The sequence below is a fragment of the Siniperca chuatsi genome, linkage group LG18, assembly GCF_020085105.1.
Source record: "Siniperca chuatsi isolate FFG_IHB_CAS linkage group LG18, ASM2008510v1, whole genome shotgun sequence".
Taxonomy (NCBI): Eukaryota; Metazoa; Chordata; class Actinopteri; order Centrarchiformes; family Sinipercidae; genus Siniperca; species Siniperca chuatsi.
In genome coordinates this window covers 1,921,542-1,936,774 of record NC_058059.1, presented here as the reverse complement: position 1 = coordinate 1,936,774, position 15,233 = coordinate 1,921,542, and the positions used below count along the sequence as shown (strand labels likewise).

At 42.4% G+C, this 15,233-nt stretch overlaps 1 protein-coding gene across 1 annotated transcript in view; it reads left to right on the top strand.

Moving 5' to 3' along the window:
* The first annotated feature begins 8,273 nt into the window (after positions 1-8,273).
* LOC122865990 overlaps positions 8,274-15,233 on the top strand; it is a 7,242-nt gene continuing 282 nt past the window's right edge. The window contains exons 1-7 of the mRNA XM_044175086.1: positions 8,274-8,304; positions 8,880-9,025; positions 9,310-9,392; positions 11,291-11,510; positions 13,815-13,904; positions 14,149-14,192; positions 14,331-15,233. The exon at positions 14,331-15,233 is cut by the window's right edge and continues 282 nt beyond it. Coding sequence (XP_044031021.1) covers positions 8,274-8,304; positions 8,880-9,025; positions 9,310-9,392; positions 11,291-11,510; positions 13,815-13,904; positions 14,149-14,192; positions 14,331-14,559 — 843 coding nt within the window. The 3' untranslated portion in view covers positions 14,560-15,233. The remainder of the gene's footprint in view (positions 8,305-8,879; positions 9,026-9,309; positions 9,393-11,290; positions 11,511-13,814; positions 13,905-14,148; positions 14,193-14,330) is intronic.

Here is a 15,233-nt window from a genome sequence, read left to right as displayed (position 1 = left end):
GTCTTACGACATGATAATTCTCTCATTATTATTATTATTATTATTATTATGTAGTTATGTAACTAAAATAACTTAAATGTAATTTGTTCCATGGTTTGAATTTTCAGCTGTGGATGCATGGACGTGCACATTTCTGTAACTTAGTCATAAGTTTCAAAGCAGAGATTATAAAATGCAATGCTTTGTTATAAATTAAACTCCCCAACAGTTTATACAAGTACAGCTGAAACGATTAGTTGATTAATCGATAAGACAATTGCCTATTAAAATGATTGGCATTTTGATAATCGTTTTTCATTTTTTAAACAAAATCACTTCCTGGCTGCAGCTTCTCAGATGTGCAGATCTGCTGCTTTTCCTCTGAACGACTGTAATAACTGTGATGTTTGTTAATAACGTCGAGCTTTGGACTGTCGGTCGGACACGACGACACGCTGAAGGCGTCACTTTGGGCTCTGGGTCGTCGTGACGGCGTTTCTCACCGTTTTCACCAGTTTTCCAAACCGATCGATCGATCGATTGATGGAGAAAAGAATCAGCAGATGGATCCAGAATGAAAAGCATCATCAGCTGCAGTCCGATACAATGTCTTGCTGCTTACAGAGTAATGAATCAGTTATAATTAATTCAGTAATATACATATGTAGTTAGAACTTTTACTTTGTATTCTTTTACTGTACTTCTACTCAAGTAGAATGCAGGACTTTTACTTGTAAAAGAGTACTTTTTACATTGCGTTATTGCTACGTAAATGTTTTGAATACTTCTTCGACTGCTGGTATTTTAAGATTTTTACAATGAAAACATTTGTTTGTTTGTTTGTTTTACACTTTTTTATCCAAGAGAGTCAACTGAACACAGTGTTATTTTTCAGCTTCGGCTGATTTACAGTATCTTCACGCAGTTCTTCACCCCTGGGAGCTGCTCGAGGTAAAGTTCCTCGATCAAGAACATGTAGCTGATAAAGAGAAACTAACAGAGTGTTACTCCATCTCTTCACACTTATTTTCCAGCCATTTGGGAGATTCAGCCAATAGGCTGCTTAAACACACTGAAACATTATCTAGTCACCAATACAAATGTTCTGAAACACTCGATGCATCAGCGGAGACTCTGACCTTATGTGTGAGGTCAGTTGCATATGATTTCTGACGCAACGGCGTGCGCTCTTGATAAAGCTAAAGTAAGCTTTTTATGTCTGCAGGTTAAGGCCAAACTGTCAGAGCTTCTTTGGATACGTTTCCTATGTTCTTTATCCCCATCTGTTGCTCTGCATGAGCCGAGCCAGAGTTCAGCTAGAGGTAAAATTTACTGAGTTAAAACCATCTGCAGCAGTCTGAGTGTAGCAGATGCACGTCTGCCCAGTCTGAAGGAGTCTGCATTACAGCCAAAACCAAATACCGCTGAAATGTTCCTACTACTTTGTACTGGACTCTAAGGTTCCCACTGGTTCTGCCATATTTAGTCTGATCGTTACTTTAATTCTACGGATACCTCGTTACAGTTCTGCTGCGTCCCCGTTAAAAAGGACATTATACAATGCAAAAGTGTTTGGGAAAGTTTTCATGAAAGTAAAAAAGACTGAAATAAAAATCTGAACTACGTGTCATCGATCGCTGCAACATTTTAGAAACAGAGCGAAGCCTTTCCTAAAATTATTTTACAGCTGTTCTTGTCTTCACTGAAATGTATTGCATGGATATTGCATTGTAGTAGTGTGTTATCATAAACATACAACCTGCACACACACACACACACAAAAGACACTAATGGAGCCATTGTGGAGCTTGAGGTTAAAGGATCAGTCTGGTGTTTGATATTTTTGTTATTGTCCACAAATCCCATGATAAGACCAAAACCAACTACGTGTCAGTCCGTCTCTCAACTCTGTCTGACTTCCTGTCTGTGGCTCTCAGCTCCGAGCCCATTGGTTCCTACTGAGGACGTAAATCTTTAAAAACACCTCACAGATGTATAGTTTCATGTTCAAAGGTATAATGTGTAACTTTTCTGCGTTAAAATGTCTAAAAAAACGACTAGCAACAATATCCAAACCCAGAGAAATCTGTCGTTTTAATCAAGGGTGCGTTTCCTTTGGTCGCTTGTCAGCGGCGTCATATCCCCTTTACCTCCTCTAGCTGCTGTAACTTCTGGGGAAACACGGGAGAGCGTGAGGAAGGAAGCCGGCGAACGTGACGAAACATAACGTGAATAAAACTTTGATACGTTGCCTCGTCCGTGAGCATGATTTCTGCCTGAGTCACGTCAGATAGATTTTCATCTACAATGGTTGTTTAACAATGAAGACAACAACTCCCATGATCCCACGCGCTGATGTGAGAGACCCCTAGTGGCAATAATTACACACTGTGGGTTTAAAAAAGGCTTGTTTTTATCAAACAAACAGGAGGATAGAGTGCAGGTGTTGGGGACTATTTTCAGCGGCGGATTAATCCACATTTGGACGATGTATGTGGGACTGAGTCCAAATAAACTACAGTGTGTGTGTGTGTGTGTGTGTGTGGTAATGAAGGAACATGTCATTGTTGTTTTAGTCTTTTCATGCTATTTTTACAATAAGAAAAGTAATAAAATAGCACCATCCTTTAACTGTAGGTTTAACTGTCTCCTGTTGCTCTTTAAGAGTCTCCTCCCTTCTTTCACTGCCTTTTTTTTGTGGCCCAGAACTTGATGTTTGTCCCGCCATCTTGCCGCCCGCCCCAATACTGTAGGAAATCAGCTGTTACATGACCTAATCTGCATAATGAGTCACGGCAACCAGGATTAATTCATAAGTTCATAGGCTTATTATTATGGTTTAACACTGTCTAAGGATCCAACAGAGATTCCACTCAGTCTTATTATTGAATCGATGCAGTCTTTATCACAGCACAACAAAACAAGCTCTGACTGGCTGCAGGACTTTGCGATTGATTCACTCATTCAGAAATCATCAATGCAGGTTTCACAAAGATAAAAGGAAGCGTTTTTCTGTTCTTATTTCTAGTTGGAGAAAAGCGGGAGAAAGAGAGGAGAGGAAACAAACTGCAGAAAAGAAGAACAGAGCGAACACAACATCCTGTAGCACTGATTCAAAATGCTTATTTGTGAAGTCCCAAGAGTCTGCAGCTTTTCCATCCTGCAGCAGCTGTTTCACTCATTCCTTCCTCCTCTGAAGGGGAAGTCATTTGTAAGGTACGGCTCTTTACTCGATGAAATAAGAAATTGGTTTCACTGGATCATTTGACTGTGCACATGTAGTCATCATCGTATAATCACCAGATCAAGTCCCACGGGGAAGAGAGAAAATTGAATTGACATTACTGCCAATTGACCCTTCGCTAAGCCGGCCCCCCTTTGTTACCGTGGCTCCGCCTGTCGAGCTTTCCATTCTAGCAAAGCGCGTACGCAGTTTACAACGATGCAATGAGTTTAAACTTCTTAGTATTTTTTAAAACTATGGGTCCTTGAATTTTCGACAGTAGACAGTAGCAGCTCCTCACTTCTAGTCGGCAACTGTCGATTTCTCCGGCTAAAAAAACAGATTTCATTGGCAGATTTTTATCAGGCCAGCAAGCTAATTAAGCTAACGTTCACCTCCATGAACTGTTTGAAAACGCCATCTCCAGCTGACTTTAAAAAAAAAACAAGCATCCTGCAAAAGGGTCTTATGCACTTGATGGCTACCTGATACAGCATGATGCTAAAAGACTGTGGCTGCGTTCCGTTAGTCATCGCCCTCGGGGGGAATCCCCGCCGCCATCACAAGTGTTTCCGAAAAACGACGACGATGGTCACTTCAGAGGTGTATATCACCCACAATGCATTGCAGTTATGCATTTGGTGCAAGAAAATACATCCATGGTTAGGTGGCAGTAATGTAGCCTACGTAAAACTCCGGTTGCTTACCACCGAAGAAGGAGAAGATCAATAAATTGAGCAAGGTAAGTTTTTCAACCAATACTTATTGCAATGCCAACATGTCGTCTATATAATTGTATAATTGAATATTCACTTGGATTGCTGTACGGTTCAGTTTAATGTGTGACATCTTTATTCCCAACATCGTCTGTAAACGCATGGAGAAAGTGCTGTTTTGCAAGATATCATAAACCCGTAGCAATGATAGTTCTGATAATCATGACACAGATCACCAACAGAAATGTCTAAACCATCGCAGAAGAAGACGACACAACCAGATGACGTCAACATGACAACAGCCCCCAGGTGACAGTAGAATCAGAATCAGAAATCCTTTATTGATCCCTGAAGGGAAACTCTTTGTTACAGCAGCTCGCCTTTACGTCAGTGCACACAGGAGAAAGTACTAGCAAACAATATGATACACTATAAAACAGGTCAGAAAATAAATGAAGTACCAGGTGGGTATAAGTATAAGATAAAATATGTGTGAAGTACCAAGTGGGTTTATGATTGATGATGATAATACAATATAATAATACAATGTAATAATATAAGTAATAAGCAGAGGTGCATGTACTGTCGAGTTAAGTGCAGCTTATTGAGATTATAAAGATATTGCACAGCAGTAATGGAGGTATATAATATCAATGTCAATAAATAGGAAAAACTAACATAGGAAACTAAATATTGCACAGGAGTAATACGCAGAATATTGCACAATTATTCAAGTATGGCAGAGATGTTAATGATCAGTGTCCAGTTTAGTGACCTAGAGGTTTGGACTGGAGGGTTTGGCTTCGTGTATCTCACAGATGAAGCTGTTAAAACTGTTTTCTTCTCTTGCTTCAGCAGATCTGCAGCGGAGTCGCGTGCCCTTCATGAAACCTTATCTTAGATTCAGATAATCACCTTTTAAACAGCTTTTATATTCAATGTTTTTCCTTCACATGTCTGAGAGGAAGTTTGGATTGTCCCCGCTTTAACTTGCACACTGAACTCTGCTAGCTGTTTAGATGCATAGTAACAAACTTGTGGCCCTCTTCGGCACCTCAGCGTGATGAAGTATGTCATACATTAGTGTTCACTGATTGCCGATGCTCGAGTCTTGACCTAATTATCTTAAGTGGCTCCGCTGAATTGCAGATCCCTTGACGATCTAATTTGAACGATACGTGACTTTTACAAGACGACTGGAGTCCAGAATCTCGCACTTTGATCCAAAGCAAACATGAGTGTTTGATTCGAGCTCATTTCTCAGTGTTACCACACAGGATCAAATGATGGGGGTTCGTCTCGGTGGGAATTTCAGACACTTCTGATTGTTGAAGAACTCATACTATACTGAACCTTCCCTGCAGGAACATTTATTTTCGGCCAGTTTCTCATCTCTCAGCTCAGCTGAAACAGAAGACATAATTATTCTCTGTAGTTTCTTCTCATCTTTAATGAAATTCTTCATTTAATTTCTTACAATATGACTGGTCACACTGCTGTTAGTTTAAGATGAGATGCTGCCGCTCCAGCAAGCCAAATGAGCCAGAGGGACAGAAGACGTTATTATAGTTAAGAGTTTAAGTTTCCAGTTATGCCATTATGAATCCATCTTTATCCTTATTTGACCTCTTAAACCACCAATTTAGTGTTGCACTTCCAAAAAGCTGAGTGAATCACAAGAGACAGATTTAAAAATAGAATGGTCTAAATCGAAGCAGCAGAGTCCGAGATATCCTGAATTTTAGCCCCTGATGTGGGTTAAGCTCCAAAAACACTGGATCCTACATTGCCCATAATGCAACCAATAGCGTTGTTTCATTAGACCCTTCCTACCTGGTAGATGTGTGATGCACATACATTTCGTGTGAGGTGACTCACAGCTGGCGCTCTTCTATGGTTTGGGTGTTCAATCATCGGTTCAAACAACTGCGTTGATAAAAAGTTACAAAAGTTACAAGGTACAAGAAACATGTAAACTACGACTCCCAAGGTGCATTTTGGCAAGAAACATCCAATCACAGAGCAGAGTTGTATGGTTGTATTCGAAACCACCTACTATACTGGCAGTATGTACTGATTGGGCCAGAGTGTGGCGTGAAGTATTCAAACAAAATCAAAAGCAAAATCGACAGTTCGCCAAAAATACGCGGATGTCGTACTGATTCAGAAAAAATCTCCAGTATGCATCGGACCAGTCTACCTCGCGTACTGCGTCCCACAATGCAAAGCGCTGGAACGGTCACAAAGATGGTTATTTAAATTTGTTTTAATCTTTATTTAATCAGGCAGTCTCAACAACATGCTCTGTCGTTAGATTTAAGTTCTGTATGTTTGTGTTCGTTTTCTTTTTGACAGCTCGCTAAGGTTAACTTTGCTGTTGATATCAAATGTTAGCTTAGCAGGCTCGACTCAAACGCTATGGCTTTGTTATGGGTAACGTTAGCGGGACAAATGCAGCGACGCGTCCGTTACAGACAGGCTGCGGCCTTGTTCTCCTTACACAAGATTAAACGTTATAAGTGGTATTTACATTTATATGCCACCTATTGTTTACTTCTGCTTTCCGAACCGGCTAAGCCTGGCCTAGCATACTGCGAAACATACTGATTGAACAGTTTCATTCTGCGTACTACTGTGAAAAGCAGTAAGCAGCATGTAGTACATACTGCTTACTGCGTTGGTCTGTAGTATGTAGTAGGCGGTTCTGAATACAGCAGCCAGGCACAGTAACTTCCTGGAGTCTCCACTGGTTGCCTGGCAACTGCTCAGAGTCAAGAAATCGTAAGAAATCGCAAATTGGCATTTTTACACTTAGGTTTTTGTGCGGATTAAGCTAATGAAAGATGTTAGTTAGTGAGCTTTACAGGTGCTGGTAGGTGGGTTTTGTAACCGTTTGAAAGAGCAAAGCTAGTTGTTTCCCCCTGTTTTCAGTCTTTGTGCTAAGCTAAGCTAGCTGGCTACTATCTGTAGCTTCATATCCAGACGTGATACAGCTGTTTTCACTGACTGAGAAGTGCTCCTCATGAAGTAAACTGACCTCTATGTGTAAAATCAGCGGAGCTCCCCTTTAAAATGGGCCATGTCAACCTGCAAGAAGCTGTTCAAAGAGCAGATTTTTTCTATTTTCTCACTAATATAATCGTTTCAATTTGCTGCTCAAAGTGAAAAGACCCAAATCTTAAAGGCGGGAAGGCTTTATGTGCCCCTGCTGATCTTCAGTGACTTCATCAGTAGCTTTTATAACAGTGCGTTACACAGGTGATCTAGATTAACCTTCAGCCAGTGAAATCGAATGATTTAGTCTCCTGCAAATAGATGTGATCAACCTCACATCCCAACAGCATGAAAAGGATCTGCAGTGTGTGTGTGTGTGTGTGTGTGTGTGTGTGTGTGAGGGAGAGAGTGCTTGTTAGTCACGTTTATCTGATGTTGCTGCATTGCTGCAGTTGCCCATGTTTATCTGTTTTCCTTTTATTACTTTTAAAACAAAGAATTACCTCTCCCATCAAGGTTGTTGTTATTTTATCATTTTAGGATGCTTTCTCCGTTATTCTAATGGCGCCGTGAAGTGTCTAACAGCAAGTCAGTGTTTTTAAAGTGCTCTTCAGAGCTGAACTGAAATTAAAATTCTCCTCATTCTTTGTGTAAGGAAATACAAACTATAATGACTCTGCATCTATTCGCATATTTTTACAATTTTCAAAAGAGGATGCAACTGTTTTTGGACATATTTGTGGAAACATCGTCTAAGTCTTAAACCTCTGAGTGGGCGTTTCCCATGGCAACGGTTGACTGACAGCTGAGAGGCGGCGTTGCTAGGAGACGCATTGTTGACTTCCGTGGTGCTTCCTTACCTACAAATGCTTTTCTCCGCTTATTCAACAAGCTGCGCAGTGTTGGCCACGTATCACTAGCGCTTTTTCATTCTTTACACAACTATTTCTGTCACTACAACTGAATGCAACACTATGAATGCCTTCCAGGAGAGACTGTCTGAAAAAGTGCACTGGAAGCCTACGGTGACCTCACGTCCCGGTTTGTCCCGGTTTCAAGCTGGGTGTCCCGAGTCCCGACAAATATCTGTCCAACATTAAACTGTCCCACTCATTATAACCTAACCCAATATCAAAACATGAACAATGCAGCACGCGTCTGAAGTCAACAGCGATTTGTCTGAATGTGTGTCAATCAATCAATGTGTTGTTGTCAAGGCTGTTGCTAGCCTATGAGTCATAGGCTAGCGTCAGAGGCAGATGCTAACGGTTAGCTGTCATGCCGAAGAGAAAGTCGGTCTTTTGTAAAGAGCTCCAGGAGCTTTACTCCTTCCTTTGTAAAGTACCGGCAATGCTGCGTTCATGGCGTCCAGGGTGTTGAAAGGTGCGCTTGGTAGGTGTGCTAAGCGCTGAATTAATTGTCCCCCATCCTGATGAAAACGCCTACGGTGCGTAAGTGCATACATGTGCACGTGTTTGAACGTGCAGTACACTAAAGGGTCCCGGTTTGGGGGTTTGAAAATATGGTCACCCTACATTAGCCCCATATTTCAATGATTATCGTGTCTCGTCAGTACAGTGAAATGCTCGCGCCCCGGCTCTCTCATCCTCTGCGTACATAAATAAATACAGACCATCCATACAATAACATTTAAAGCCCACAACGACCCTCCCCGATGGCTGGCTTTTTACTCCACCTTCGAGTTTGGTCGTTCGGAACAACAACGCTTTTGTTATACAAACTAGTTATGAACTATTCTTGGTGCCTGCCCACACAGATATTGCACCAATCAAATTACAGTACCAACAGTGCCAGTCAGTCGAGAACCCTAATGTAGGAAAAATAATCCATCCATCCGATTATCACAGTGGCAGCAGGCTGGTTAAGGTACTGCAGACGTCTCCAGCAACGTCCTTCAGCTCCTCCTGTGGGAGGCATTCCCGAACCAGATGATATAATCTCTGCAGTGTGTTCTGGGTCTACCCCGGGGTCTCCTACCAGCTGGACATGCCCAGAAAACCTCCAAAAGGAGGCACCCAGGAGGATCCGATCAGATCTGCTGGCTCCTTTCGGCGTGAAGGAGCAGCGGCGCTCCTCCGAGCTCCCTCCGGATGTCTGAGCTCCTTACCCATACGCAAGACCCCATAAAAATAAGTAAAACTTTCATGTCTGTTTTTTGGTAATTACAATTGTGACCACATAAGTACACAATTCAAAACAAACCCCAAGGATATATATATATATATATATATACACACTGATTTCTTGGCAAAAATGTATTTTATTTCAGTTTGACTTCAACATAAAACTGAGTGCAGCTGTGGGGAGGAGGGCAGCGACACACTGGTCATGCATTGTCTTTACACCGGACGTGTGTGTGATCTGCACTCCTTGCAGGATCAGTCTGCAGACATGAAACCCGTGAACGCCGAGCGAAACAGCCCGCTCTCATTAGGAGCTGGAGAACAGCTGCACATTAGGTATGCCACATCAGTAGGAGACCTTCCTCTGTGATTACAGCTTTGCTGCCACACATTCTCACTGCTACATGCAGACTGAGCAGAAATTATGTATATTGAGCCTGATTGTCTTCACTTGTAATTGCTGTATGATTTACAGTAATAGCCCTGCTTCACAGAGCTGGTGTTTCACTCACTTCTGATGCCTCTAAGATTGACTCCTGCGATTGAACATACTGTCGGTGGTTAACTACTGCAAATAAATCCTGTTCATGTTCCCTGAGTCCTGTTAATGAAATTGATGAGGGAAGGCAAACAAAATGAAAACCAAGCAATTGATAATTGTTGGTCTGCTAAATGCCAGCTAATGCAGTCGATAGATCAGCGAGCTTCTGTTTGTGTGAGGCAAACAAACGTTGGCTATAGCTCTCCTGACTGCTGCAGGCCAGTGTAGCCAAATGTGGCTTGTTAGGGAATCTTAACAATAGGGGAGCTATAGAGGATCTCCACTTTAGCAAATCTTCACCGCCTCAGGGCGTCTTACACTGAGAGCCGAACACACACACACACTGCACCAGAACTCAGTGTGTGTGTGGGTAGGAGCTTGTGTATTTAAGGGAAATAAATGCATTGTGTTTTCATCCTGGAGGTAATACAGGAGGGTTTGTTGGTTAATTTTATGTCTGCCTCCAAAGTCCCAGACGAGCCAAGCTGAGCTCAGTGTGTAAACTGTCCTGCTCGGTGACCGAAAATATTGTCCGCAGCAGCTTTTGTGGACATTGTGTAGAAGACACTGTAGTCTAAGTGAGTGGTGTGTAAGTAAGTGCACAATAGAAAGAGTGGGTGCATGATGCTGTTTGTCTTTTGTTGCTGTTGTCTGTTTTCGTTCTGTTTTGCTGCTTGTCAGCAGTTGTGCTTGTTAAACTCAGCTCTATGCAGCTTCTGCAGCATCCCCGTCTCCTAGAAATTCTGTTTATATACCGCTAAATTGTTTTGGCAATTACGTTTTGTTAACTACATGCAGTTGCCTGACTGGTTAGGCAACAAAGGCACTTTGGTTAAAGGAGAAGGAGAAGGCTTGTGAAATTCTATATTCTTCTTAATGTCAACAAATCCCATTAAAAGGCTAAAACCAACAACATGTCAGTCCGTCTCTCAGTACCGTCTCACTTCCTGTCTGCGGCTCTCAGCTCCGAGCCCGTTGGTTCCTGCTGAAGACGTAAAAACACCTCACAGATATATAGTTTCATGTTTAAAAAGGCTCAGTAGTTTCCTCAAACAGCTGCTCGCTGTAGTTTTTATCAGACTAACAGGAGGAAACAGAGCATCTGTTGGGGACTACTTCCAGCGGCAGATGAATCCACATGTGGTGCTGTAGTGAGTGTTTGGGGCAGCAGGACGGTGTGTGTGGGGCTGAGTCAGAATAAACTACAGTGTGTGTGTTCATGGTGATGAAGGAACATGTCACCCAGGGCAACAGAGCGGCTCACTGATGTGTTTTAATAGTTTCTGAACAACAATGGAGGAAGAAGATCCATCAGGCTGTGATTCACACACACACACACACACACACACACACACACACACACACACACACACACACACACACACACACACACACACACACACACACACACACACCTGTTAGCAGAGACGTTCACTGCTGGTTTTGGTCTTTTCATGGGATTTATTGACATTTAAAAAAAATCATAGAACATCACCAGACTTGGGAAAGATCGTGGTTTTGGTTACATGTTAAAAAAGTAAACTCATCCTGTCTCGTGCTTCAAGTCACTGTTTTAAATACATTCTCAGTATTTAACCAAGGCCACCATCCTTCCCTAACCTTAACCAAGTGCGCTCCCCCAGGCCCCTGCACCTCTATTAAGCCTTATTGCCTTCCTCCACCTGTCCACCAGATGCCCTCGGACTTTCCCCATGAATCCTGCTCACCTGTGGCTCGTTCCGCAATCACCCCGTCAGTACATATACCAACCCCTTTTCCCCAGTCAGGGTCCAGATGGTCAGTGTTGTGCCTGTGCTTTGCAGCCTCTGAAACCTGCACCTTCATCTGCCTGCCTGAACCTCTTACCTGTCCCATTCCCGTTCACCTGTGGATTCTCACTTACATCGGTTCAGGTAGCTTACCCATGCCACTAAGTTTATGTGAATCACTGAAGTGTTCCTGTCTGCATTTGGGTCGTTTCCCTGCTGCCTCACATAAAAGAGTTGAATCATGCTTTAGTTGCTACGAGCGGTTGTTGTAAGAAAAACAAATAAAATATGTTGTCAGTGAACGCTTTCATACTTTCATTAACAATATTCCCTCATTTTGTTGATAAAAACGTAATCTTTAGATTTCTAGCAAAACATATTAATGGTTGCAAATTATAAACGTAATTTCTCAGAGACAGGGCTGCTTGCAAACATAACGGACCTTTTTGTCTTTTTAACTGATGGTTGTTTCCATTTTGTTGATCACTGCCTGCAAATCTTCATTTTTCCACCTTTTTATTCACCGCTGCACCACTCAGCCTGTTTGTGGTGTAATGACTATAATTCCTTTAATGTTTTTTTGCTTGTTTGTACATTTTCCTGTTTTCGCAAAGTGGTTTTACAAAAGAAACCTTCTTAAAAAGCACACTTTTTTGTGTGTGTGTGGCTGTGGTTCAATGTGACCTCTGCACCTGTGAAAGAGAGACGATGAAGCATCGAGCCGGCTGTCGCTGAGCCCGGCTCACTGCGGAGGCTTAGCCCCCCCCCTCACATGTATCTGTGAAGAAAACACACAACAGCAGTGTGAGAACTAGAAGCGATGGGAGGAAAGTAGAGAGATAAAAGAGATGAGATTGGGGGTAAGATGGAAGAGGGGGAAGGGATTAGACAGAGGCAGAATGAGCAGGGATGAGGACGGATGACACAGCGAGTGAGCTGGGGGGAGGTGGTGGTGGTGGAGGGAGGGAGGGAGGGAGGGGCTGATCTTTCACAGAAATAATGATATCTCTTCTCCTTCAGAGGCCGTTGTCTAATCATTTTATTCTTTGGTTATCAGAGATGGAGGAGACAGCACTCTGCCATGTTGGCAGACAGCCACTCAGCTAACACACAGCGCTGCCTGTCTCAGCACAGAGAAGCAAACATCAAGGAGTTTATTCATGTGGACAAAGATCCTGTTTAGAGTCTCAGGATAATAAACCAGACAGGACGTTAGCAGAGGGATAACAGTATACAGATGATGCACCGTTGTTACAGTGAGGACATTCTGAACCTTAACTTACATTTAAGGAAATTCTGATTGGTTGGTTTCTTACCAAAGTACTTGCTGAGATCTGGGAACACTGCAAGTTCGATAGGGCAAGAAACATGAGATCACACAGGTTGACAGCCAAAACTACAAAAATACAACCCAAATTTAAAATAAATTGTAAAAATCCTTTAACTGCAAAACCCAGATTATGTACCAGGCCAATGTGTTTAAAATTCTCAATTTCTGCAGTATCTGTGCATGGCACCTACAGTATGGTTAGGGAAAGATTGTTGTTATGGTTAATAAAAGGCAAATGTTAATTTTAGATCAATGACAGGACGCAAACTCGCCACCCTGACCGCTACACCTTCACGTTTCGTCTCGCTACATTAAAGACACACTACCTCCTTCATTGGTTCTGGATGCTGACATGACATTACTGCATTAATAGTCTATCCTAGCACAACACTCTTGTATATGTACATTGTACATTTTTGGTTGCTCTAGTTGTTCTTCCTCTCCGTACTGGCTGTGAAAAAATACCCTTCCTAATGTGATTCCAATGTAAGTGATGGGAAAATCCACAGTTTGTGTAAAAATGCTTATATAGATTAACTGAAGCAAATATGAGGTCTCAGCTGTTTGTCAAATAAAGTGGTTTTCATACTTGGGGAATATTTTCGAGGCCAGTAGACTGGAGGAATGAACATAACATACATGCGGACACGTGAGCATTGTTTTAAAAGACAAAAGAAAAAATCTGAGTTGAACAAGGATAAGCAATCGATCGTGAGCAAAATCGATCAGACTTCTGTCCGATCATGTTACGTTCTCGTGATCTTGTTACGTGATCCAGGAAAGAGAAGGTCAGAGGAATTTTCTTGAGTTTTCTGGAACTGCGAACCTGAAAAGAAGTCTGAAATTTCAGTGCCATCAGTTCAGTGGTATCTCAATTACAAGAGCGAGCTGTGGTGAAGTAGTGATTAAATTTCACAGGCATTCAGTTGCTTATGAGATTCAAGCGGCCTTTCTCTGCTTCCATAGACGTGACGCTGTTTGTGGCCTCCTTAATGTTTTCAGCAGCCTGACAGACACTGGAAGCAAGCACAGCAAATGTTTTCTTTGTGCACAAGTCATGTCCTGTTCCTTGAATTTCCTCAGTTTCCTGTGTTTACGCTCTGTTTTCCCCCCATCAGCCCGTCTGGATGTGTCAGCAGCTGAGAGTTACAAGTGAAAAATCATGCAGAAAAGGGCGAGACAGCTGTTGTAGCACAGTGTCTAATGAGGTGTGTGTGTTACTTCCTTCCTGCTAGAAGCCAGACTGACTGACTGACTGACTGACATCCTCTGGTTCCCCGTCTGTCTGGCTGAAGAGCTTTTTTTTTTTTTTTTTAAAGTGATATCACTGAATCATTGATAACCTTTTGTCATGCATTATACAGGCTGAGGGAGAGAAAGCGGGAGAGAGACTGAGAGTTTGAAGCCAGGCAAACAAAAATATCATATTATTGTTTTTACACAAAACTGCAGATGCCACAGATGACAGCGAAGTGGGGCCCAGCCAGCTCAGACAGGTGCTTGAGAAATTTACAAGCTGCACAAATCAATCATTTTATATTAACAATGAGTCAAAGGACCACTTCTATGTGAGAGAGAATAATCACAGACTCTGCTGCTCCCCAAAGCTCTAATGAAGGTTTTTCGTTTTTCAGCTCGTTGTTTATCTGCCCGGCTGCAGCTTCACTGCTCTGGTTCCCTCTCAGCTCTCAGAGCGTCGTTTCCAGAGAAAAAGCCGCTGAACGCTACCTGCTCAGCTGCAGACAGCAGACAGACGCAGTCAGAGTCCAGCTGCTGAACATAGCGGAGCATCTAGCAGCTAAAGAGCCAGATGTTTCCCTCAGGAGACCAAACACAGAGCTGACGGAGAGAAGACCGGACTGACGTCCATCAGGAGACACAAACACGACACTAGATTAATGATAATGTAGATCCGTACCTGCTATATATGTAAAAAAGCTTGCTAACATGTTCGTCATATCAACTTCAGGGTTGTGCTAGCAGCTGGTTTCTACTGCCCCCAGGTGGCCACCAAATCAGTGCTTGCAGGTTTAAGTAAATACTGATGTGTTGAATCCTGTTTTATACAGTCTGTGGTTAAATCATCATTTATTCCCGAAACTTCCCTTTGTTCTTCCAGAGGGTTTTGAGGGAAGGGTTAAAATCTGTTTGTTACGAATGCTACTAGTGAAGATGTGATCTGAAAAAAGTTTGGGAACTTTATTTACACTGAGGCTCCAAAAGCCCACTTTTATAAAGAAGTAGAGTCCCGTAATGAGCCTGTTAATGCAGTAAGGTTATTCAGTCCATTAGACTTACATGCCAGACATTCTCTAATAATTATCTGTACTTCTCCCACCTTCCTTATTAGAAACCTACATGCATACAAAATCCCACCCGCCCCCCAAAATACTCTGGCAATGTCGTCCAGAAATAGTCCGGCTCATAACCTCCTGTAAACCTCCTGTGTGTTAATCAGTGCGCTTCACAGCTGCTGGTACGTTTATTTTGTTACCTTTGGACAGAGCCAGGCTAGCTGTTTCCCCCTGTTTCCAGTC